The sequence below is a fragment of the Lipotes vexillifer genome, unplaced genomic scaffold (assembly GCF_000442215.2).
Source record: "Lipotes vexillifer unplaced genomic scaffold, Lipotes_vexillifer_v1.1 scaffold717, whole genome shotgun sequence".
Lineage (NCBI taxonomy): Eukaryota > Metazoa > Chordata > Mammalia > Artiodactyla > Lipotidae > Lipotes > Lipotes vexillifer.
This window is the reverse complement of record NW_006798707.1, coordinates 649,753-675,874: the sequence shown is the minus strand read 5'-3', so window position 1 is coordinate 675,874 and position 26,122 is coordinate 649,753. Positions and strand designations below refer to the sequence as shown.

Genomic DNA, 26,122 nt, shown 5'->3' with positions numbered 1-26,122 from the left:
AGAGAAAAAGCATCAGATGTTATCATTTAGGTACACAAATTCCACCTTCCTGACCCACCCTTGCCCACTCTCAGGTGATACTCTTCCCCTTCCAGTTCCTCTACTGCAAAGATTTTCAAGCTTTTCAGGGTCACCCAGTTCTTTAAAAAATAATAGACAAAAAAACAAATTTCCCTCGAAACCTGGATCAGTGATTCAGAGAAAGGCAGCCCCACTTGGATTCACGTGGGGTTGGGGCCAGTAAATCTCCCGTTCGGCCCTCATTCTCGAAAGCTCATTGGAGCCCACGCAGCTCTCAGCGGGTCCCAGTGGGGGCCCAGGCCTGGCCAGACCCCCAACCAGGCCCGGGGCCAGAGCAGGGCTGCTGAGACAGTCTCCCCTTCTCTGTTCTCTGCTCGGTGGTCTCAGCCGACTGCGGTAGCCAGAGACCTCGCTGATGTTAACTCCTTCGAAAGCAAGTACAAACTGGCCAGCTGGAAAGGACAGCTGTGATCCACTGGGCCTTCAGGACCTGAGCTGTGAGGGATTGGAGGCATGCCTACCCCGGCAAGGTCTGTGCCAGGACAGGGTGTGAGGAAAGGAAAAAATTGCTAATTGTTATTCACTTCCTTTCCCTCATCCTCACTGCCACAGAATCAAGGAAGCACTGAGAGAACAATCCAGAAGGGCTTTCTGGAAGCCTCCCTAAGGAGAAGGAGGAGCCCTACTCTGAGCCCTGGAGCAACAGCTTGCTTACAACTGCAGGCCCAGAACCTTCCTGGCCCACCTTTCTTCTCCGAGGCCCTCAGAGCTGGGGGCCCCCCACTCTGTTGGAGGGGGTCAGGCGTGGCGAGGAGAGCAGGGTGGCCCAGGCCTGGACGGTAGCCAGGCTCGTCTAAGCCTGTGTTCCCTGTGGAACCTGCGACCCGCGTTCAGAAATCACCAGACCCTGGCCTGGGGGAGGACATCACCGGGGACCCTGAGGCCTCCTCCCTCCCCAGGGCCTCAGGTTCTCCCAGGTTTGGGGTCAGTGGGACAGTGGCCGCCAGTCCCACTCCTGTGAGCTCCTCCCCAAGGATCAGGACCACAGTTCCCCTCCTCGCCAGGGCAGAGCCTGGGCCATGGGGCCCCTACCCAGCAGGCTTAGGCTCGCTGAAGTGGGAGGCTGTGGGGTGAGGGCTCTCTGGGACAAGGAGGCCCCTGGGGAGCGTGCGGGTCAGCAGGGCCAGGGGCTAAGTCTGCGAGTGTCTCTGGTTCACACCCTCTCACACACATCCCCTTGTCTCCTCATTTCTTCCCCCTACTCAGCAGACAGAAGACCAAGGGAGGCAGAGATGGCGAGCACAAGTAGGTGGCCGAGGCCAGGGTGGAGCCTGTGCGGCTCGTGAGAGGGAAGGGTCCTCAGCACAGGGTACAGATGGCGGGGGGCCCAGATCAGTGGTGGAGCCAGCACCGGGTGATGGCAGGGCGAGGGAGGTCTCTGCATCTGGCCATGGGGGCAAGGCACAGGGTGGTGTCAGGGTGGGTGCAGGCCTTCTGGTTTCCACTCCCTCCTCCCTCCTTTCAGTGTCTCGATTCCTCCTCCACTTCCCTGTTCAGTCCCCCATGCCTGTGGGCAGGCCCCGAGCTATCCCTGTGAGGGAGGAAGCGGGGATGGCCCGAGATGCCAATGGCTCTCCAGCAGAGCCAAGTCAGGGCCAGGCTGGTGGACATGCAGTGCTGGAGGCCCAAGAAGGACAAACTGTGGGCACCGAGTGGCCACAGGGGCTGGCCGGAGCATGAAGCCCAGAAAGCTAAGGAGAGATGACCCCTCTCTGGTGGTCTTCACCATCTCCATTCCCCAGAGAACTCCAGATGGGAGGGGCCGCCACAAGGTCAGGGGGAGACAAGTGGGTCTTTCAGCCTCCCCAGAGCTTGCGTCATCTCAAGGATCTTCTAGCATCACAGGGAATTCACAAGGGCAGTGGCAGTCAGGGCTGACCACACTGGAGCTCTGCTCCAACACCCATTCTTACAGATGACAAAGCTGAGCCCCAGAGAGGGGAAGCAAGCGACTCCAGAAGAGGAGCAGAGCTGGGACTAAAACCCAGAGAATTTAACTCCCAACCCGGAGTTTCCAATAGGCCCTGTAAGTTTAGAGCACTTGACTATATTCTAAATTTAATTCTCCGAACACATCAACAAGAGCTGAAAAGCCAGGAATGTCGTCTTTCTTTTCCAGATAGGGAAACTGAGCCCCAGAGATGTTAAGAGATTTGCTGAAAACTGTGGTCTCAGTAAGTTAAAAATTAGTCGACAAGACAATATCATGGCGACAGCAGGATTATTTGTATAGGGGTCTGAGGTGATGAGCACTGGTGTGGGCTTGGGGGATCTGCTTGCATTAAGATCCCGGGGACTCGCAGTCTCGTTTAACAAAAGCATATTGAGTTCCAACTCCCGCTTGTTATACATGAGCAAAAAGCATGACAACAAGGCAATGGCACCGTGAGGGGAAATTCGGGCCCAGATACCTGAAGGATAGGAGAGTTTCCCAGGTTACAAGCAAGGGTAGAAGACTCAGGCGGAGAGCATGTGCCAGACTTGGAGAGGAAGCCAGGGAACAGGATCTTGGGGGGTGTGGGAGATGACATCAGACTGCTGAGCTGGGGGTCCCACTTAGGGAGAGGGCTCAGGGTCAGGTTTTCGCATGGACAGTTAGACATAAAAGGCCCGTATGAGACACAAACAACCTGCTGGTCTCCCAGGCTCTCTGTCTGAGATCGGTGATGCTCTAAGACCCTTCTTGATTTCCAGCTCCCCAGTCTGTCCTGGGCCAGACCCCCAAGGGATTCAGGCTGGCCTGATCCCTTTGGACACAACGGTACTAAGGGGTGCCTCACAGTGCGAGCATGTAGTAGGCCCACTGTAGATGCTGGTTCCCTTGCATAACCCCATCCTAAGGTCCTGACATTTCCAATTCACAGATGAGATGAGTAAACTGGCTTTCATTCTTATTTTAATGTGTAGAGCCTCAGGATGATTGAAAGGGCAGGAAAATGGGATTTCTAAGAAGAGATTAAACAAGCTGAAATTCTTTAGCCTGAAGAAGAAAGGCTGTGCTGAGCAGTTTTAAATCTCTGAAGGGTTATTGTGTGGCAAAACTGGTTAGTTTCTAGCTCTCCTGAGGAGAAACAAGAGGAAAGAGAGAACCATAAACCCTGTGTCTCTTAGGTAGGAGTTTGTTTCTCCCAATTACCTGAGGCCTGAGCTAATGAGCCTCGACAGTTTCCACTGCAGGCAGTCCTAGGGCAGAAGCCCCAGGCAGCCATGGCCTGTGGTTCATTTCCAGTCCCACCCCTCTAAGTCACAACCTCCACAATAACACAGAGACCTGACTGAGACCCAGCTCACTAAATTTAATTTGGCGAATGTTTCCAAGTCATCACTAGATAGTTCCAAGCTCTCCCCTAGGACCCCAGGTGCATTACCCAACCACAAAGACATTCTTAGCCATGGAACCAGCAAAGAAATCATTAGGTCCATAAATGAAAAAAGAGTTTAAAATGAGTGGACTAACTAGACTTCTCTCTAGAGAGAAATAGCTATCTAAATTGTGTGTGCATATCATTCTGACTGTCATGAATCCAGCAATGGGGAAGCCCAAATGTGATCATAAACCCTCAGAGGGTCCTGGGAGGCCCACCTCCCCAGCTCCTGCTTCTCAGGCTTTCAGGCAGCCATGAATAAGGAGCCACTCGGTTGCAAAGTGGTTTTTCACCAGGTTGATTATTGGCTTGTTTTCTTTGTTTCTGTCCATATTATACCTTTAGTAATTGGAGAACCATCTAGACCAAATGCAGAATTTAAAACAAAGAAACATCAGTACATCAGTAACCTAATCAACAATTTACCTTTTTTGAAATCTAAGTCTGTAACCTAATCAACAATTCACCTTTTTTGAAATCTAAGCCTTTAATACAAGTAGATAATCTTCAAAATTCCCTGATTAAGTTAACATCTATTTCAAAATAACCTTTACCCTTTGCCAAGAGAAGCAGGCATGATGGACAACTGATGGGCAGTGAATTCTGATGTGTCATCAATTAGAAAATTACAAAGGGCAGTGATAGCTGATGACATCATGCTCTGCTGCCCACAGTTCACAGGAATGAAGAGCTAGTCACTGAAGAGAAATGAATAGGTGCAGAGCCTACAGTAAGAACTCTGGGAATTACACTTGCCCTACATAGTATGCATTTTTTTGTAAAGGGATGTCACCATTTTGAGATAATCCCAGGTACACAGGAATCCCACCACTGAACTTATCCACTTGCTATGGTTAAAATCATGCAGGGTCTGGGGAGAGAGGTTTCTCCTTTGAATTGCTTCAGGGTCTGGTAGACAGTGGTCTGATAAGTATAGATTTTTTAGTCTCAATCTTTGCTTCCAAATATGTTTGTTTTAAGGACTAGAGTGACTTTCAAATTCAAGGGCCATAACTGCCCAAGGGAAGCCCCAGGCCATTTTCCACTTGGATGGGTCCTTGGGACCAGCATCAGAAATCCGCAATTCCCTGCTACCCAAACCCCCTCTGGGCCTCAGGCAGCAGGACCAGATCCGGTATCAGAATGCAGAGTGGCTGACTTCTGCAGGCAGGGCCTGCTCTGACCCCATACATGGCTTTGACCTACCATCTCAGAGCACTTTCCTGGGGGACATTAGGGCAGGGTGGGGGTGAGTGGGTGGGATGGGACTGGGGTTGTGTAGCTGGAACAGACTGTGTGATGGCAGCGTGTAAGTCACACACGGACTGGGGCTGGGGACTCTAAGGATGACACAGCCCAGGAATGGCCAAGAAGTGATTGCACACGGTCAGCACAGGGCCCTCCTGGGTAAGGCAGGAGAGCAGCAAGGCTGGGAGGAAAGGAAACCCAAACGCTGGGACAGGAAGCAGAGGGAGGGCCCACACTAGGCTCACTTTCTGTTGCAAGAGTCAGAGTATGGCTCAAGGCCACCAAGCAGGGAGAACTCGCACAGGATGGTTCATTGTAAGCCAGGCGGGATGGTTCCTTTCTCACCACCATACGACTGTTTTTAATGGGCTCATTGATTGGTGCAGTGTTAGGTCACCAGTGATTTAATATTTATAGCCTTCTCTTCCCCAAATGTCTTGATGCTTACATTACTTTGAATGAGCCCCCTCTTTGTAAACATGGGCCCGGTCCATGGGACTCTTCACAGATAACGTCCCCATCTGCAAGTTGTGCTGGCCCCATGGAGACTTTCTGCCAAAGTTCCAAATGGTCAGGACAGGATTCACACCCCCAGAGAAGTGCAATCCCACAGCAGCGAGGATACAGTGGAAGTATTGCTGGCCTGGGAGGTGGTGGCTTCAATCCCAGCTCTCTGAACCTCAGCTTTTTCATGGGTTGAACGAGGAGAAGCATATGTCCCTCCCAGGACTGCTATGAAGATGAAATGAGCAAACATCTGGAAAAGCCTTTGGCCCAGATTAGTGGCTCAAGAAAGGTTATATAATCTCTTGTTGGGGAGAAACTTTTAAAGATGACTCCAAAGGCATCAGTTTCCTTTTTTTAGAGTGCTTTCTTTCCCCTTCCTCCTGTTGATATGTCCTGGATAACGTGATGCCGGATAGTGTGAAGTGATCAGTGCTACCCCAGCCTTCTTTCACCCACCTCGTGCCTTTTTAGGAAATTATGAAGATGCCAGCGTTTCTTAAACTGTGAGCTGGTGCCACATGAAAGAGGTGGTCCTCAGTTGCTCTCTCACTGGGACACAGACACATTCCTCTTCATGTCTTGCCAGGCATATGAAGAGCAAAGAAAAGGCCTGGAGCTAGGATAGGGCCAGGTTGAGGGGAGGAGGGGCTTGAGATTTCTAGGCCATCTCTACAAGGACAGAAAGCTTTTCCCCAACCTCACATGACCCAGCATAAAGAACAGGGCTTCTTCATTACAGATAATAAGATGTGGTCAATGGAATAAAGCTTTTCTTCCTGCTTCAAACCTCAACTGTAAACTGTGGTCAATAGTATCCTCCTCAAAGCTTGCTGTGGAGATTAAATTATTTTTTAAATATGTTAAAAAAAAAAAAAGAACAGGGGTTCTCGGGGAACCATAGCCGAACCTCCACAAGGAGATGCCTGGCCCAAAGATGGGTGGGCTCTGCTGCTGTACGTGAGCTCAGGGTTGGAATCTGCACCCCACCCCACCTAGGGATGGGGCCCAGGATGACAGGGGCACAGCCAGGCGGAGGGAGAATGGGAAGTGGACGGAGTCAGGTGTCCAGCTCATGCAATATTGATGGGGTAATGGAATACTGCACCGTACTGCCTGTTAATCCTACTCCTGGCCCCTCCTGGACCAGGGATCACAAGCTCAGCTGCGGGGACATCACTGAGGGGACAGTGAGGACCCCTTGCCCCCTTCCCTCAGCCCCCCTGACTGCAAGGCCCTACTCCTGGGGGCACAAGGCCACACCAACCAGAGGAAGAGGTAGGAACTATGGAATCTGCCATACGTTCCTGGGGGTTGGTTGGGGTGGGGGGTGGTTCTGTAGTGAGAGGGGACAGGCAGAAGGGGCAAAGCCAGGACCAAAGATAGAGACGGTAAAGGGCCCATCTCCTTCTTTTCACTGGGGACCCAGGAGAATCCAAAGGCACAGAGAGGTTGGGAAAGACAAGGCAGGCTTCGAGCACCAGAGCCATCTGAGAACTAAGCAGCTAGTTTCAACCACACTTCCTACCTGCTCATCAGTCTCTGTGCCTCTGAGTCCCGTTTCTGCCCTTCTGTTCTGATGCTTTATCTCTGGTTGTCTGGTTTTCTTTCCACTCAGCCGAGGTGGGGTGCACGGTCGGGGAGGATGAACTTGGCGGCACTGGCGGAGCTCAGAGCTCAAAGACTGGACTGAGGGGGCTGGGATCAGGACCCCGAGGGGCTCCAGTTGAAACGGTTCTCTCCACCCGAAGGCCGCCTTTACTGGTCGCCGTCCCCGACCTGCTCCTGAGTGGTGTGAAGACATGGGGAAGGAGGGAGTGGTGGGGTTTCCTCTGCCCTAATTCCCCTTCACGGCTCCCAATTTGGGAAATTGGGCCCCCAATATATCTTGGGACCAGTAGGTGAGGGGCTGGGGCTTGGATCTCCCTTTCCCTTACGTGTTCTTTCGGGTTTTGCTCTTCTATGTCTGTGTGTCTTCCTCCCGGCGTCTATCTCCTTCCACCTCATTCTGGCGGCCCCCTCTCACAGAGCCGGGAGGAGCGTGTTTTCCGCCATGAAGCTCGGCAAGAACCGGCCTCACAAAGACGAACGCCAAAGACAAGGTATGGACGCGTGCCCCCGCCCACGGTCCAGGCGGCCCCTCTCTCCCCTCCGGTGACCAAACCCCTCCTCTCCGCGGGCAGCGCCCCAACGGGCTCTCCTGCTATTGGCCGGCGGATCCACCTGGGAGGGGCCTGGCCTCTCATTGGCTGGAGGGTCCTGAGAGTGGTCCTCCGGAAGGAGGCACCCCGAGGGCTGAAGGTGGGTAGCGCTTTCCCTCCGGTCTAGAACTGAGCAGCAGAGCCCCTCAGTCCGTTGGGCTCATCCTGCCCTCTTTGCTCTCATTCTTTCTTCTCCACACAGAAGCCTAGAGATTTTTAATTAGAGGAGGGAATAACAAAAAAAAGAAAGTTATTTGGCCAATTCCCTATTTCTGGGGGAAAATCAGAGTCCTGAGAATTCTTGCTCTGTGGCAGGACTCGCTCTCCTGCCTTTTCCCCGTGACCTCTCACGAGGCTGCAGGGACGGCCCTGGGGGAGACAGGCAGGGTGGGTCCTGGAAGACTGGAGTGGCCTGTGGCACTGGTGCCACCGGAGCAGCAGGCTGGGGAGGGCGCAAGACAGCTATTTAAGAGGAGGCAGGGAGTACAGTTGGAATACAGGGGAGAAATGGAGTGTATTAGGGGAGCTGTGTGTAGCTTTCTAACCCAGGTCTGTAGATCACACACCCATCCTCAGGGCTCCTGGCTTCCCTCCCCAGCATCCCCTGTGTGGCCCACTGGCCCCAGGATCTCTCTCTTTGTCTTTTGCCCCTTGCGAATTCCAGCTGTGCCTTTTGCCTTCCTAGATTGGAGAGGGTAGAGCTGCCGGCTGAGACTCAAACCCACCATCCTTGGGTGGCTTCTCAGAACCGTCATTCCTTCATCTCATTGGATTAGGTACACATCAGTACAGGGTTAGGTTCTGAATTTCATCAGCTGTTTTACATGGATAAGTTCCTTCCTAAGCCTCAGTTTCTTCATCTGGTTACATGGGAATAGTGCCTATCTTGCCAGGCTGTGGCTACGAGGATTATGAGGACTAAAGACATATGTATAACGTGCCTGGCATTGTGCCTGGCACATAATAGCCACTCAGTAAATGGTAGCTACTGGTACCGGAGGTGCAGAAGTATGTATTATTTTATTCCTGAACTTCTTCCACGAAGGATATTCAGTGCTTGCATAAGTGAGTTACATTCAGTTAAAATTATAAAGCAAGACCAGGTGCAATTTCAGTTAAAATCAGAGATCACGATTAGGCCAGAAACACCGCAGATATGCAGACCATAACATTCTAAGCAGATGCTACCAAGTAAACCTGGAATTTGACTCAGCTTCCTGGATGGCAAAGCAAAAAGGGAAATACAGTCACTATCCCACCATCCAGCCCACCTAACTGGCCCTCCCTCTTCCCCAGATGAACCGGCAGTACTGGAGATGGAGGACCTTGACCGCCTGGCCATTCGGCTGGGGGATGGGCTGGATCCTGACTCCGTGTCACTAGCTTCCGTCACAGCTCTCACCACCAACGTCTCCAACAAGCGGTGAGTGGGCAGGAACCCCACAGCCCCAGTTGCCTTCCCCAGGTCAGGCAGGACCCAGCTTGCTATGTTTGGAATTTGGGTGGGGTAGAAGCAGGGCCCATGGACAGCTCCTTCCTAACCCCGCCGCTTTCTTCTTTTTCTGGATGTCTCCCTCACCTCTCCCCCTGCAAAGGCAGGAGCCTGTTCCCAGGGAAATCACGGAGCTGCCCAGCCCACACTTGAACCTGTTGACCTCATGTCTGTCTACCTATCACTTCTGCCATTGGTTAGTCCTCTGTATTGGAGCCTCTGAGAACAACTGATCCCCATTCTGTTTGGCAGTCCGGGAGTGTTTGAAGATCATGATTCTGTCCTTCTGCCCTTCTCCAAGGTCTAACCACTGCCAGTGCCCTCGTCCCCTGCAAGCAGTCCCCTTACACCGAGCCTGACAGTACATTCTCCTCCTCAGATCCAAGCCAGACATTAAGATGGAGCCAGGTGCCGGGCGGCCCATGGATTACCAGGTAGGTGGGGCAGCTAGAGGCCTCATGCCTTTCCGAGTCTGTCTGGTGAGGGGTTCTGGCCAGATGTGCGTTACAGACTCTGTGAAGGCATGGATCTGAGGGTCATAGAGAACCACAAGCTGAATATATGTTACCAAAGTAAGCTTGTTTCTGGAAAGCACTCACAGCAGTGTCATAAGTAGACAAGTACAAACCCAAAGAGCAGCTTGAGAACTCTGCTTATGCTGGTCAGAGCCCTCCTAGGATTTTGTAACGGCCTTTATAAAGTGAGAGGGACCTGAAAAAACCACAAAAAGACCAAAGAGCATCCAAATAAAATTTTTTTAAATAAGTGTCTCTGAAGAAAGATAGATATTTTGGTGTTTTGTTTTGTTTTGTTTTGTTTTGTTGCGGTACGTGGGCCTCTCACTGTTGTGGCCTCCCCTGTTGCGGAGCACAGGCTCTGGACGCGCAGGCTCAGCGGCCATGGCTCACGGGCCCAGCCGCTCGGCGGCATGTGGGATCTTCCCGGACTGGGGCACGAACCTGTTTCCCCTGTATCGGCAGGTGGACTCTCAACCACCACGCCACCAGGGAAGCCCCTGGTGTGTTCTTTTAAATTGTTGCTTTGTATTATTTTGATGCTGGAAGTAATGTCAGTCCTGGCTATGTATAGATGCTGAGAATGTGGGTGTTTTTTTCTTCTTTTTGCTTCTCTGTATTTTTCTGAAATTAACACTTAATTTTTTTATTTGTATGTTTCTAAAACTGGAGACCAAATGGCTGAGATAGGGAGAGATTTGCAGCTATAAGATTGCTAATGTGGCCACAGTGCAGGCAGGATGGGGCATGAGCATGGCTGGGAACTGCGGGGAGAGGGCCACGTGAACAGCAGGACCCAGTGCAGCCTTCCCAGCCTGGGGCCTCATCCTCAGCTTTGCAGGGCCACACCCGCAATTTTGTCTCTTTTCCCAGCGTTGATCAGAGCCTGAGAGACTGAGTTACACTAACATAACTCACGATAGGCTAACGTACAAGCCGGAAGTACCTAGTACTTATTTATAAGCTGCAAACAAGAAGGGCCCGAGGACCACGAATTCCTCTGGACCCTTCATTAGGAGCTATCAAGACCCAGTTGTAGGTGAAAAGACTGCTGGGCGTTCCTAGGATTGAGTGAGTTTGCTGGCTGGTTGGGAGGGCAGAGCCTTCAGGAGACCTCACCTGACTGCCACTGCACTTCCTGCCTAGGTCCAGCCTCAGACCCTAGAATCAGAGCAAACCCTTCTCCCAGGTTAGGGCTTTATCTTTGATGCCTGTTTCCCAGGCCCCATGCTCCCTTCTTTAAGGACAGCCCACCTCACCTCACTCAGGTGATAATATTGAGGACTTGACACCAGCTTCCTTTGTATCAGGTACATCTGGTCATATTTCCTCAAGGATGCACCCTGTCTCTGAATCCTTGCTTCGGTTTGTTTTCATCCAGTCAGTGACCATCTTCCCAGGGGCTTGAAAAATAGCCCCAGGCAGTGTCAAGCGGACCTGCCCCTGTGGATTCAGACAACCTCACACCACTGGGCTCCTTGGAGGTTTGGGAATGTCACCTCCTCACCTCTCTGCCAAAACCCAAGCACGGAATGTCCTAACACTTCTGAGGGCTTTTCCAGGAAGCTCGGCTCAGGGCTTTGCTCCTCTGTGTTCTGAGAAGAGAAAAACTTCTAAAGAACAAAGATCTCATAGTCAGATACCGTTCAATCTACAGTGTCACGAGCCCGCCATGTAAAGGCACATAGAAAATGGTGCCATCGTTATTGTTGCTGCTAATGTAACTGTTATTTTTTTGAAGGTTTACTATGTGCCAGGCACTAGGCTAGGTAGGTATGTTTTCCATTTAAGTTAATGTAATCTTAACAACCATCCAAATATAGGTATTACTGTATTTCATAGGCGAGAAACTGAGGCCCAGGGTGGGTAAGGAGCTTGCCCCAGGTCACACAGTTATTCAGAAGTAGAAACAGGGTTCAAATTGAGAGTGTCCTACCCCATAGTCAGAGCAACTATTTTCTCTCTAATTAAGCCTTTTGAACAGTCTCTCCCTCTGGTCCCTGTTCATCTTTACCTTACTACCTACTGCATGTTTTCAAAAGCTCTTTCAGACCACTTCCTAACAGAGACTTTTATTAAGTGGACCAGACAGTCAGCCTCCAAAGACTTTGTAAACATTCTGAACTGAACAAAACAGTTGTATTGGACCTGGTAACACAGTATTCCCTGACAGGTTGATTCACATGTCAACTGTAAGCGTTAACACACTTGGAGAGAGAGCTGAGGATGCAGTGTGAGGATTGCAAATGTGGAATTATTCTTGCTTTCAATAAGTACAATGTATAAAGCAAGAAAACTTATCAGAAGGACTTCACTCTCTTGGAGAACTTGGCTTTGCTGAGTTAGAAAGACCTCAGCCAGAGGCACTTAGCTGAACTCAGATTCAGGAAGGATCCTCAGGGCTCAGAACCATCCTATAGATTGGGTAGCGCTGAAAGGAGGTCTCAAGGTGAGAAGACCATGGTGTACTCAGGCCCTTTGTTTCTTCTGTTTAGAATGCATGTAATGCGAAAACCCTTTCCTGATTATTGGCATCTCAAAAGCAAGAAGCTGCAGCTTCCTCCCTGTGAATATGCAGTTCCTCCATCAGAGTGGGCAAAGCTTGGTGCTTGGCACTTGGCAGGGATGTTCTTGGCGGATCACAGAGTCTTGAGTCTCTTCTCTACGCTCTCTTCCTGCCACCAAGACCATATACATTTTCACCTCCAAACATCTCTCCAGTTTTCACCTCCACGTCATTTATCCAGCTCAAGTGCCATATGGCAGCCACTTCCTATCTGATCTCCCTGCTCTCATATTGCCCCCTCCACTCCATGCTCTGCGCCACCACTGGAGTGATCTTCTCAAAATGCACAACTGATCATGTCACATCTCTGTCACCTGGAGACGAGGGAACATAAAGGATGTTTCAGAAGAGCAGTACTAAAGGGTCCACCACCTCTCATCTCCAGCTCCCAGGGATGTTCTTGCAGCCCGATCAGATCCCTCAGAAGCAGGTCACAAAGCACCATGACTCTTAGGTTCTCCCAGGACAGAGGTATAGATTTACACTCAACAGTGTTCCTTGTGATGAGTTGCATGGAGTCACCTGAGGATTATGTCCCTTATCTTGGAAGGAGAGGATGGAATAGTCAGTCACCAAAAGAGTTACCCTGGTCAGCTGGTCAGTTGGTCCCTTAGTGGCTCTATTTGCCTCCCCGTCTTCCATCATGGAAAGATGGAGTCCTCTGCTGATGACTGAAATCCCCTTCTTCAGAGTTTAATGTTTTGTTTTTTTAATTTCAAGTCCAAATGATACATTCCCCTTCATAGAGCACGGGGTGGGGTGGGGGGCGGAGTGGCATTCTCCTGCCCCGCCAACGCCAGGCCGCGACCTCCTTTGTGCACTCTCAGGGTACCCCTCAGGCCACCCTTCAGCCTGCAAAGAGCACGCACTGGAGCCTCCTCCCCCTGCCCCACCCTTTTCTCCTTTCAGCCCTGTGCCCTCCCCCTCCCTACCTGCTTCCCGCCTGGTGTCAGAGCTTCCAGCTAGGGTCGTCCACCATTACTGGCTCTGCTCAGTGGAAGAAGGTAGGAACTCTGGGTCCTGAAAAGGAGCCGGGGGCAAAAAGGCTATCATTACGGCTGAGTCCCTGGGTGAAAAACATAAAAACCAGCCAACCTCTCACACTGCAAAAGTTAATCTCCTGATGGCGTATCTTTACTACTTTATTATACCCAAACTGTGTCTGTCTACTTCTCAGTCATGAGTTACAGAAAGTCCTTTTTTTTTTTTTTTTTTAGTGGAGGAAAAGGGATGGGTTCGTTTTGGGAAAAAAATGAGCTCTTAAAAAAATCTTTGGTATAAAGTTTCATAGCGCTTAAAACTCTACAAACTACTATGCAAAGAACGTTCTGGAAGGACTTCTAGTGTCTGTTTACTCTCTTCACAGTAAACTTCTCAGAGCTGGCTCTATTTCCCTTTTAGCTCCCTGAAGAAACAATGATTATTGAACTCCTTCAGAGCTCCAGATTCTCAGTTCCATTCCCTGTGGAACCTCATTCCACATAGAAATGCTTGTTTTCATAATTCAAGTATTACTTCAATTAGTAAACGTTCAGTTTCCAGTTCTACATACTTGCTTGGTAACGTTCTCGTTGTCATCAGGGTTTTTATTTTGTTAACATCGTTACTTTTGTTGTGTGGATTTTTCTTGGCCTTCCGGATATTTATAAGATATATAAATATCTGATGGACGCAGTGGATGATAATTTTCATGGCTATTCTTTTTCATGAAAAGGGAGAATGATTCTCTTGAGTAAAATCATATTTAGTAGTTGCATCAAAGCACAGCAATTAAAATACCAACTCTCCAAGATGAGAATCGTAAAAAGCAACTCATACAGTTTCATTAGAAGAGTGCCGAGGCAAATGCTAATACTGGCTCAGCATAAGCTTTTTTTTTTTTTTTTTTCCTGGTACGCGGGCCTCTCACTGTTGTAGCCTCTCCCGTTGCGGAGCACAGGCTCCGGACACGCAGGCTCAGCGGCCACGGCTCACGGGCCCAGCCGCTCCGCTGCATGTGGGATCCTCCCAGATCGGGGCACGATCCCGTGTCACCTGCATCGGCAGGCAGACTCTCAACCACTGCGCCACCAGGGAAGCCCCAGCATAAGCTATTTTGTTAAAAGGCAAGTTCAAGAGACTTAAATGAAACAATATTAAGCATCATACACGACCCTATCTGTTTGGGACACCAGCCACTTAACTGAAAGTAAATTCTACTTGAGAAGCCATTTATAACAAGAGCTCATATTTCCTACACCTGTCTACTGTTTATGAAGCACTTTGATGCACATTATCTCATTCATCCCTCACACAAACTTATAGATAGGTAGTGTCTTCCACTCATAGCTGAGAAAACTGAGGCTCAACGCCATTCCAGCAACCCCGAGTCTGTGCCCCTTCCTATTTATCATGGCCCACCCATGGCCACTGACACCTCCAGATCCAAAGCAATAACTGATGGCTTACAGTGAGAGTTCAGGAAGAGTATGTGCACAAACACATACACGAACACACACACACACACACACACGTCTCTACCTCCCTCTCTCTCTCTCTCTCTCTCTCTCTCTCTCTCTCTCTCTCTGTGTGTGTGTATATATATATATATATATATATATATATGCAAATATTTGTTGAATGGATGAACAGCTGAAAAAGGGCTTCCCAGAATAGAAATAAGATTCCAGAGAGGTGGATGCCACTGTAAAAGATACAGAATGCACACAACATACAAGTATCAAGGCAAAAAAGGTGTGTTCAGGTGGGCACCAAAGCCTCACTGGGCATTCAAAGAAATTAAACAAAAGAAGGGGAGCCAGGAATGTAGAAAGGGAGCCAAATTCCAGAAATAAAAAAGATGTCAAGGCTTACCCGGTGGCGCAGTGGTTGGGAGTCCGCCTGCCGATGCAGGGGACACGGGTTCGTGCCCCGTTCCGGGAAGATCCCACATGCCGCGGAGCGGCTGGGCCCGTGAGCCATGGCCGCTGAGCCTGCGCGTCCAGAGCCTCTGCTCTGCAACGGGAGAGGCCATGGCAGTGAGAGGCCCGCATACCACAAAAAAAAAAAAAAGATGTCAGAGGCCTGCAGGCTTAAAATGAGAAATGCTGGAGCAGAAAATTAAATGCATGTTAATGGAGACTTAGAAAGCTTAATCCCGGAGTACACAAAACCTGGGAAGTAGGTTTGCAGCCCTCGGTGAGGCAGGGCCATTGATGCCGGGGAGAACTTGAATCACCCGGGAGCTTTAAAAATATGGATGCTGGATGCCACTCCTTCCACCCCTCCCCCAAGACTGGACTGGGTTGGTCTGGAGTGTGGCCAGGGGCCTCAGGGTCTTTACCCACCATCCTTCCCCTCCCACCTGGTAGTTCTGCTGCACACCTACTTGGAGGTGATCTAGCCACGCCCTTTCTTTATAAATGAGGACAGTGAGGCTTAGTGGGGGAAAGAGCTCAGGATCACCAGCGGATGTACGGCAGGCAGACTGGCACCCAAATCTGGTGCTGGCTCCCGACACTTCCCAGCCCGCTGCCCAGGCCCCGACTCCTGCAGGACCAGATCCAACCTCACCCGCTTTCCTTCTCGTTCCCCCTCTTGCCCACCCGCAGGTCAGCATCACGGTGATCGAGGCTCGGCAGCTGGTGGGCTTGAACGTGGACCCCGTGGTGTGCGTGGAGGTGGGCGACGACAAGAAGTACACATCCATGAAGGAGTCCACTAACTGCCCCTACTACAACGAGGTCAGCGCCCGGGGCCCCAGGTGGGGAAGGGGCCTCCGAACCATGGCAGAGGCTGGGCGCCGGCCCCATGGGGCCCAACAGGAGAAGCTGGCAGTCAAGGGACACAAAGGGCTACCAGCCGGCGTGACCTTGGCCCGCCCGTTACAACCCACAGCCTGCTGACGTGCAGTGCTGCCCCCTCTGAAGCCCCAGTCCAGATCCCAGCCAGACACAGGTCTGGCCAGGGGCCACCCTGTGAAAGGAATAGCATCCCAGGTCCTCCTGTGCTGCTCCCAGCAGCGCCTGTGAGTGAACTGCACACCCCCTGAGGCCTGGTCCCAGATGTTTCCCAGGCCAGAGCCCCGGGGCGGGGCCACCTCCTTCCAGCCCTAGCCCGTGGTGGCACTGGCACCATTAATGAGCACTTGCTGCATGGTGGCGGGCACTCTCGTAAACGTTTTTGGTACATCATCTCTTCTGACTCTCACACTGTCAGAAGTTGTCACCATCAATCCCATCTTACCCAAGGGACACTGAAGCTCCTGGAGAAAGACCTGGCCCGGGTGCTACGTGCCAGAGTCGGGTTCTGTATGCGCACGCTCCCTGCTCAGCTGCCATCATGGGCACCTGAACCTCTTTGGGGTCCTTCCAGACCACTGGCCGTGATGCTTGGGGAGTGAGGGGTAAAAGGCCCAGTACCCACTGCTGTTTGTTGCAGCTGTTTGAGGCCACATCGAAGTTAAAGGACCTCAGAGACCTAGTTCAATCTCTCCATTTTACAGAGGAGGAGACTGAGGCCACAATATGAAAAGGGCCAAGATTACAGAGAGTACTGTAGACAGAGCAGGGCCCAGACTGCCCCGCCTCTACCCAGCACTCTGTCTGCCACCTTGGACAGCCACCCCAGACACAGCATCGTGACTCTGGGCTCCGGGGGGGGCCCATCTTAATCAGCTCTGGAGGAGGATGCCCCTCAGATGCCTGAGCACACATCAGACTAAGCCAGAAGTCAGCTGGCACCCCGGCCAGACGAGGCACCTGCATCCTGTGCTTCGGTGTCCGTCCTGGGGCTGGTGAGGGCTGAGGGTGCCATCTGCTGCTTGGGGGAGGGCATCGCTTGGGAAACTGTGGGCGGCCCCAGTCGTGGGCCTTCAGGAGGAAAACCCAGGCACAGCTCTGCCCTTCACGGGGACCCAGGCTAAAGCCAGAGCCTGGCCGAGGTCTCCTCAATGAGCACAAACGGACCTCATTCTCACAGCTGGTTTCCTGCAGGGCCACAGGGCTGGGACACTGCTCTTTCAGGACCCCCCTCAGCCCCATGCGGCAACCTTCCCAGGAGTCAGGAAATTCAGGCTCGACACCTCTGACCTTATGTCAGGGCACATCCCTGACTGGAAAAACCTCCGGCCTAGATAACGTCTATTTTTCCCTAACAGATGTGGAGACAGTGCCCCATGGCCTTCCACAGTTATTTGATAGTGGTAAAGCCATGTTTGCCTGAGGGGAGGGCTCACCTTGCAGCAGGCCCACATGCCTCATGTTTCATTCAAATGGTTTCCTCCTTCCCAAGGAAACAGAGCTGTTCTCCCCACTCTGTGGCTCCTCAGCAAACTCCTACTCACCCTGCAGAGCCCAGCTCAAATGTCCCTGCACTGAGTAGTCTTCCCTGCACTCTCTAGGTCAGAGGTCAGGGCATTCCTCTCTCTCTGACAACAACATCCCCAAGTTGCAGTTGGTTCTTCATGTCTAACCCGGGAGGCTCCCAGTCTCCTGCATCGCTGTAGCCCAGCCCAGGGCCTGCCATGTACCTAGAGGGCTTTAGTAACACTTGGCTGAATGGATACTTACCCAAACGAAGAAACAGACATCCGCTGGGCATCTGCTCTGCACCAAGCTCAAACCTGGCCACAGAGCGGATGCAAACAGCACACTTCCTAGTTCCATTTTCCAAACTCTACATTTATATCCGCTAAAACTATTTTATTCCACTCATCTTTGGATCATCTTAAATTTACACCTGATCATATTTTTGTTCTTTGTCACAAACCCAAGTAACTCGGACTTATTCAATTTCTCTTTCCTCTAAGCCAGAGTTTCTCAAACTCAGCACTGTGGCTACTTTGGACCAGGTAATTCTTTGTTGTAGGGGACTGTCCTGTGCATTGTCGGATATTGAGCAGCGTCCCTGGCTTCTACCCACTAGATAGAAACAATCCTCCCATAGCAATCCTCCACTCAGATGTAGCAACCAAGAAGCTTTCTAGACATTGTCAAATGCCTCCCGGGGGTTAAAATCGGCCCCAGTTGAGAACCAGTGCTCTAGACTATCTTCCCATGATTCCTCCCAGCCCCAAAGCTAGAATTTTCTTTCCCTTTTCTTCTTTTCCTTTTATACTATCCCCCTGGTCCCAGGGGTGTGCTGCTTTCCGCTAATTCTCTGAGTTGATGGGAACCTACCTTTGGTTCCACTAAACACAGTAGAGGGAGGTGAGAACAACCAACATCACTTAGATCTCTAAGTAATTTCAAAAGGGAAATATGTTCAGGAAATACAAGGAATATGACCACAGACAGCTCAGAGTTCTAGCTTAGTTAGCTCGCTCTCCTAGGGCTGACACAGCTCTGTGGCACCTGGCCTGGCCTTGACCCTCCTGCCTGGCTCTGGACCTGTCTTCCTGTGAAGGGAGGCTCATAACCATCACCCTGGTCCCCAGAGCAACCTGACAATCCACAGCCCAGGCCAAGACCTCTTCTCGGTGCATCGGGTCGCAGACACTGTCATCTTCCTTCTGCCTAAAACCACCTCCCCCCATTGCCTTGAATCCTTCTCTTTGTACATCCCAAAGAATCTACCACTGTATCGTCCACTCAACATCACCAACTCTGCCTTTGCTTTTCTTTTGACTCCCCTTTTGTCTATAAGGCATTTCACTCTAGCATATTCTAAGCACAACTATGAAGAACCATTATGATCGAGGACAGGAACTAGAAGCCTCTCATCTATCCAACCATCTACCTATCCATGCATCCATCTATCTATCTATCCACCCAGCTGTGCCTTTCCTCAGTCCCACATACCTCCTAGTGGCCACCACTTCTTTACCTTAATCCCTGCACTCATTTCTGCGCCCCATCTTTCCTGAAACTGCCCTTTTCCAGACATCAAGGACCTCACTGTCCCTAAGTTCGACATCCACCATTTCTCCCTCTCCCTTGACCGCCCCGGTCCTTCCATCCTCTCGCCGCCCCCTGCCCTGGGGACCTCTCCTGCCACTCTCCTGCCTTCCCCTCTCTCCAGCTCCTCTCCTCACTGCCTTTCTTGGCATCACTCCCTGCGCCCACTGCTGAAATGCTGCTGCTTCTTGGAGCCCTGTCCTGGGCCTGCTTCTTTCCTACTGTCCTTCCTTCTCTCCCTGGGTATCTCCCCAGCCTCAAGGCATCGGTTACCATCTGCGTGTCTAGATGCCTGTACCACCCACCTCTCCAGAGCTTCAGTCCCCCGTGACCAGCATCATCTGGGCATAGTGCTTCGTAGCAGTTGGTGTTTATTGTGCTGTGGCCGTGTGCATGCCTGGGTTGAATGCTTGACCCAGGTCATCTCATTTGGATTCCGAACCACGCCTCCCAGCCACCCCGTGAATGCTGCCCCAGAGCAGTTCCACATGGCGGCCCTGGCTCGTTATCCCCACGTCACAGAGGTGTAAACTAAGGCTCAGGAAGGGAGGTGACTGGAGCAACAGTGAAAGCTCAGTCTTTCTGGCTCTAAAGCTGGCGCTGTTACCCACAATGCTCTAGTGTGAGCCGCCAGGAGCAGATTCTCATTTACTCCAAGCTCTTCGGCAACCTTTCTTCCATCTCCCTGCCCACAAGTTCATCAAAACAGTGGGCCTTCTGCTCGCTGTCCACACCCTCGCTCCCAGCGCCTGCACACCGAGGCCGGGACAGATGGGTGGGCACTGCAACTGTGAGTGGCAGCTCCCAGCCGGAGCGGACAGGTCGCGCCCACAGCACTTAACATTTATAGCAGATTAAGTGCATCGGTTCTAAATTCTAAGGCTCAGCTTAGTTTACATTTAAACACCTCCAAACTTGGGGTGCATCTTCTAGGCAGCATTGTGGTTTAATGGTGACATCTGTGGGACCCGTATAACCACAGCGTATCTTACAGTATCTTACATGTATCTCATCAAGCCTCATAACAAGACTCTGAGGGGGGGCATCATTACCCCCGTTTGACAGCTCAGGAAGCTGAGGTTCAGAAGATGTGTTGCTCGAGACCACACGACTCCCAGCTCCCCCGGGGTCAGGGGGGACCAGTGGTTGCCCCTCCTGCTCATCCAAACTTTGGGGCTCAAGGGAAATGGCCGGGGTGCAGACAGGCACTGTCAGGAGGGAGGTGCCTGGCATTTAGCCTCTGCCCTCCAAGTGACAGCAATTCTGGGTCCTTTCCCCTCCAGTACTTTGTCTTCGACTTCCATGTGCCTCCTGACGTCATGTTCGACAAGATCATCAAGATCTCGGTGAGTGGGGAGCAGTCCCTGGCAGGCGGGGCTCTTAGCTCAAACTGCACCTCTGTGCAGACTTGAAAAGGGCACCCCCTCTGGACGGGCCAACCATAAAAAGGCAGACCCGCACTCAGACACACAGCCGGGCAAATGCGGCACAGGCTGGATGTGGGCCCCTCTCACCCCATTAGCCAGATCCTTCTGTAGAGTGTACAACCTGCTCACGCGTACCCGGCAGCCAGCAAAGCACAGGCGAGGCAGAAGAGGCTGATACTAAGCCTCAGAGAGCTGCCCCTGCCCTGCCAGACGCCCTCCTGCTTCACCTGAAGCTCACATCCCCAGAAAGAGTGACATGGCACCACTATCAGTCAGCCCTTCCCCGCCCCACGGAAAGCCTCAGCCCCATCCCGCCTGACTGGTGACTCGTGGTTCTTCCCGGAAGGTGATTCACTCCAAGAACCTGCTGCGCAGTGGCACCCTGGTGGGCTCCTTCAAAATGGACGTGGGGACCGTGTACTCCCAGCCGGGTGAGTAGCTGCACAGCTGGTCAGCTCCGGGAGCCCGGGACATGCAGTCCCTCCCACCCTGGAGGGCCCTGGGCTCAGGTGATGCCGTGAGTACACACGGTCTTCAGGTATGCAGAGCGATGGGGTGCCCAGCCTGCATACAGTCGCAGTGACCACCTGCGCCCAGTCGGCACGGCTCACGGGAGGTCTGCAGAGTCGGCAGCATGGCCCCCTTTTACAGCTGAGGGGCCTGGGCGCCAGAGAAGTGCCGGGGCTTCCCTGGTCACCCAGCTGGTCTACAGTGAGGTCAGGCCATGTGACTCCAGAGTCCCTACTGAGCCACGCTGTCCCCAACACCCGATGCGGGGGGGGCAGTCTCTGAGGAATACTGTGCCCTGAAAACACCTTCACTGACCCTCCGTCCAGGGACCCAGGCTGCCTGAGAACAGCCACGTGGGCTATCTGCTCAGCAGCTCTGGGGGAACCCGTACGCCAACGCCGCATGGGGTTAGTGAGGGAACCCCAAGCCGTGGCCCAGAGGGCTGGTGAGGGTTGGACCAGACAGAGGAGGTGCCTCAGCCTGACAGACAACACTCACCACATGGCCAGCTTGGGAACCACGGGCAGACAAGCTGGCACTGGGCCCCACCCATGTCCCTGAAGTGAACCCGCCACTTGGGTGCAGTAAGGACCCCATTAGGCCCTCTGACAGTGACAATACAATTTCACCCAGACAATCACATTTGACCCTCACAAAACAGTGAGGGAGACATCAGCATTCCTTCCCATTCTACCGACGAGATAAATGAGGCTAAAAGAAGTGTCTCAGAGGTGCCACTAAACTATTAGGTTGAACAAACTGGCGATTCCTTATGTTCAGCCTAGTAGACACATGGCTGGTGCACATTACAACTATGACTCAGACCAGGAAATCTAAGCTGAAAACCCAAGATGATACACATAAAAATCACAAAATCATAGAACATTCAAGCTTGAAGAGACCTTAAAAACATCTAGTCCAATCTCTCTCTGAAGGAACAGAAGGAAAAAATCCACTCCCTCTTCAAATGGCCTTTAACTCTGAAGACAAATTTTATGTCCCCCCTGAGTCTTATTCTCTTTCCTTGCTAAATTTCCCCAGTTCATCTAACTATTCATTCACACATCTGTCCATACACCCATATATTCTTTCACCCACCCACATATCTACCTACTCACCTGTCCGTATGTTAATCCATCCTTCTATCCATTTATCCACCTGCCGTCCATCCATCCCTCTATCCAATCTACCTTTTAGGCCAGCCAGGCACCCTACCACCCATCTTCTAGTATCCATCTCCCCGTCCAGCCATCTGGCTATCTATCTGTTCATGTATCCATCCCACAGACATCCACTCTGGCAAGACCCTTGAAGCTCTGGGGCAGCCTAGGACCTGCCCCCACTTCCTGAGACGCGCCAGTTCAGCTGACGGCCTCCAGTGACCCCTCACACACACGGCTTACTCCGCTCTCACCACACCGGTCTGTCTCTTCGGACTCTGCAATGGCATTATCTCTCGGGAGACACAGTTGGCCTGGCTTATCCCCAAACAGGCCGATTTCTGCACACAGTCCTGAACATATCTCACAGAACCAAATGGGGACAGAGGCTTGCTGGCAACAGGGCTGAACTAGAGTAGAAGTTGAAAGAGGAGGGAGGGGAAGAGGAAACTTCTGAGTCCCTGGAGATTCCGGTGCCCACACAGAATCAAGGAAGATGTGCCCTTCATACAGGCTATGCCTGCAAACAGCTTTAAAGTCAACCTGAAGGGGCAGATCCGTCCTAGAGTGGGCTCCTCTCCTGATATCTGTCCTTTCCTCCACACTGTCCTAATTCCTGGGAGTATTGGGGTGACACTACCAGTTCCTGTCTCTAGGAGGCTTTCAGTCTGAAATTGGAGACAGACAATAAGTAGATAATCACAGTGACAGTGAGATAGGAGATGTGCATATGGAAAGGGGCCAGGATCAGCTCTCCTGAGGAAGTCAGGGAAGGCTGCATGGAAGAGGAGACACGTGAACAAAATGATTAGAAGTGTGAATAGGGAGGTGGAGGGTTGGGGTGGGGGGCAGAAGGGATGGGGGCATTCCAAGCTCAAAGAACAGCAGCCACAAAGACATGGGGGTAGGAAACAGCAACATGAATTATTCAGAGAGGGGTAAACAGCTTTGCTCGCAGGAGCGTGGGGTGGGGAGGGGTGGGCGGGCGGAGGGTGAGCACTGCGAGCTGGGGAGAGCTGTATCAGGAGACCCCACAGGGGATGCTGAGGTCTGTGGTCTTTCCCCCAATTACTGGGGAGCCTCAGGTGGGTTTGAAATGAGGAGTGAGAGAGGGAGGGCCTCTCTGAGGGCTCTGTCTGGCAGCTGCATGGTGGTTGACTGTATGGGTTGGGGGCAGGAGGGCTGCAGGCGGAGAAACCAATTAGGAGGCTCCTCTGTTTGAAGCCACGCCACACGCCTGGGTGCGTGACCAGGGGCGGGGCCTTGCCTCGGCCGCCCTTGCTCGGGGACCTCTGTCTCCCTGGCTGAGAGGCAGGCAGAGCTGTGGCCCCAGGGCCCCGAGACCTGATGACCTGGGCTCCGAGGCCTGCCCCGAGGACAGGTGCCACGCTGGGTAGGCCAGCAGGTGCAACCCCTTCTCCTCGCCACTGCAGAGCACCAGTTCCACCACAAGTGGGCCATCCTGTCAGACCCCGACGACATCTCCGCGGGGCTGAAGGGCTACGTGAAGTGTGACGTCGCCGTGGTGGGCAAGGGGGACAACATCAAGATGCCCCACAAGGCCAACGAGACGGAAGAGGATGACATTGAGGGGTGAGGCTCCCATCCTCCCCCAGCCCCTGGAGACCCGGCCCAGCCCTTCCTGGAACACCAAGGGAGCCCCCAGGGTGGACTTTGCCCAGGGATCTCACCCTCCATCTCCCTATCCCCATGCCCAGATGGCCCATCTCTCCCTGGAAGGACTGAGGCCGGGCCAGCCTCGGTGTCCGGGGACTCTCCTCATGGGGCAGAAAGGACTGAGGAAGGGCAGGCGGGGGTTCACAGAGGACAGTCAAGAGTGACAGTCATTTGACATCCAGGCTTCTGACTGTGAGAAACTTGGAAAAAAAGAGCAAAGTCCCAGAGCTGCTGGGTCTTGAGTCTACACGCAGGAGAGCAAAGAGATTTTATTTTCTGTACCAATTCCAGGCAGCTGACAGTGGTTGTTGAGAAATATTCTGGGACCTCATCTGGATTCAGTGAGGAAAAGTGCAGGATCCAACGAATCATGCCTTCCATGGGCCAGGGAGGGAGAGTGGGGGCCAGTTGTGAGGTTTTTGTGTAGGAGACGAAAGATGTGACACACAGCTGAGAAAACTGGATAATATTATTAAGAGTGGTCTCCCATGCTACAGTTTACAAAGTACTCATATATTTTAACCTGTTTGAGCCTTATCATATTCTGAGAGTGAATATCATATTATTCCCATCTTAAAGGTGAGTAAACTGAGGCTTAGAGAGATGGGGAGATTTGCCCAGGATCACAAGACAGCAGGTGCCCTAAACTCCAGTGTTTTTAGTCCTAGTGTGGGCCTTCTCAGCCGTCCTTCACCTGTTGTCCCGGCCCCCAGGGGTATGTAGATGCTGGGGCAGGAGTCGGGGTGCCCAGGGCTGGCTACCACAGCCCTAGCTGTATGTGCCGGCAGGAACTTGCTGCTCCCCGAGGGGGTGCCCTCCGAACGCCAGTGGGCCCGGTTCTACGTGAAGGTTTACCGAGCAGAGGGGCTGCCCCGCATGAACACAAGCCTTATGGCCAACATGAAGAAAGCTTTCATTGGTGAGAACAAGGACCTGGTCGACCCCTACGTGCAAGTCTTCTTTGCCGGCCAGAAGGTATTGGGGTGCAGGAGGCTGGGGCTTGGGGTGACAGGCACCAGAGGTGCAAGGGGTTGGGTGTGAGGTCCTGGGGACGGACGTGAGGCAGAATCAGAAGCCAGGAGACTGGCCTTTGATCACCTTGGTGAGTCACCTCTAGAAGTGAGGAGAGAGAGATGAGGGGAGCTCTAGTTCAGAGGGGCTGGGGGGGCGGCGAGGCCAGGCTGGGCCTCAGGGGTTCCTCACCGCCCCCAGCTCACCAAGAGCTGAGAGGCGGGGGGCACTGAGAGGGAGAAGAGCCAGAGAGGCTGGGGTGGGGAAGGGCGAGGAGGTAAGTGCACACACACACAGCACATGCACACACATAACACACATATACACACTCACACATGCACGCTCATGCACGTACACAAACCCTAACGCTCGCTCCCTCCCACCAGGGCAAGACTTCAGTGCAGAAAAGCAGCTATGAGCCACTGTGGAATGAGCAGGTGGTCTTTACAGACCTGTTCCCCCCGCTCTGCAAGCGCATGAAGGTACAGATCCGGGACTCAGACAAGGTCAACGACATGGCCATCGGCACCCACTTCATTGACCTGCGCAAGATTTCCAACGACGGAGACAAAGGTCAGCAGCAGGAGACTGGGGCTGGGACGAGGGGCTAAAGGGGTAGCGTAAATGAGACCCCCCCATACACCACCACCATCCCGCACCTCTGCCTGAAAGGTGCCAGGCATGGTCAGGGCATTGCCAACAGCCCCCGCCTCCAGGGAAGGGTGGAATCTCATGGTTCACGTCTGCACAGAGGTGCCTGGGCCCCTCTGAGCCGGGCTGCCTGGATTTGAACCCCAGCTCTGACAGTTAGAAGCTGCGTGACCTTCATGCCTGTTTTCCCATCTGTAAAATGAAAATAATAGTAATTATATACATGTGTATATATACATATGTAGTACATATATGCGTGTACTGCTGCCATAGTACCTATCTACAGACTTGTAGGACCAGAGCACTGAGCTGAGTACCAGGGATACAGAACGAGGAGGAATCCGTCCGGTCTTCACGGTGCTCCCCTGGGGATGAGGGAGACGGGTGTGCTACCAAATGCTCAAAACCTGAGACAGAAGACACAAAAGACTACAGATTGTATGATTCCATTTGTATGAGATGTCCGGAATAGGCAAATGCATAGAGACAGGAAGTAGACGAGTGGTTGCCAGGAGCTGGGGGGAGGGGAACTGGGACGAGCCACCGAAAGGTATGGGGTTTCTTCTGAGGAGTATGGAAATGTCCTGGACGGTGGCACAACATAGTGAATGCACGAAAAACCGCTGAAATGCATACTTTAAAATGGTGAATTTTATGTTATAGGAAGAATATCTCCGTTTTTTAAATGCTATAATGTTTTTTATAAACTAGGCAGAACAGAAACCAAACAAAACTCATAAGGCAGAATTGAGTCCATGCTACACACGAGACATAACAAATCCTAATGGGAGAAAAATAGTTGGGACTAGGAAATGGGAGTACTTCGTGGAGGAAGAGCG

General features: G+C 52.2%; 1 protein-coding gene across 2 annotated transcripts in view; it reads left to right on the top strand.

Annotated features, from left to right (window-relative positions):
• Positions 1–26,122, top strand: part of OTOF (otoferlin) — a 93,149-nt gene that overhangs the window by 43,881 nt on the left and 23,146 nt on the right. For both annotated transcript variants that reach the window (XM_007470803.1, XM_007470804.1), the window contains exons 6-14: positions 7,227–7,300; positions 8,696–8,822; positions 9,271–9,325; positions 15,563–15,694; positions 20,131–20,193; positions 20,621–20,705; positions 23,378–23,537; positions 24,410–24,596; positions 25,019–25,205. In XM_007470803.1, coding sequence (XP_007470865.1) covers positions 7,227–7,300; positions 8,696–8,822; positions 9,271–9,325; positions 15,563–15,694; positions 20,131–20,193; positions 20,621–20,705; positions 23,378–23,537; positions 24,410–24,596; positions 25,019–25,205 — 1,070 coding nt within the window. The remainder of the gene's footprint in view (positions 1–7,226; positions 7,301–8,695; positions 8,823–9,270; positions 9,326–15,562; positions 15,695–20,130; positions 20,194–20,620; positions 20,706–23,377; positions 23,538–24,409; positions 24,597–25,018; positions 25,206–26,122) is intronic.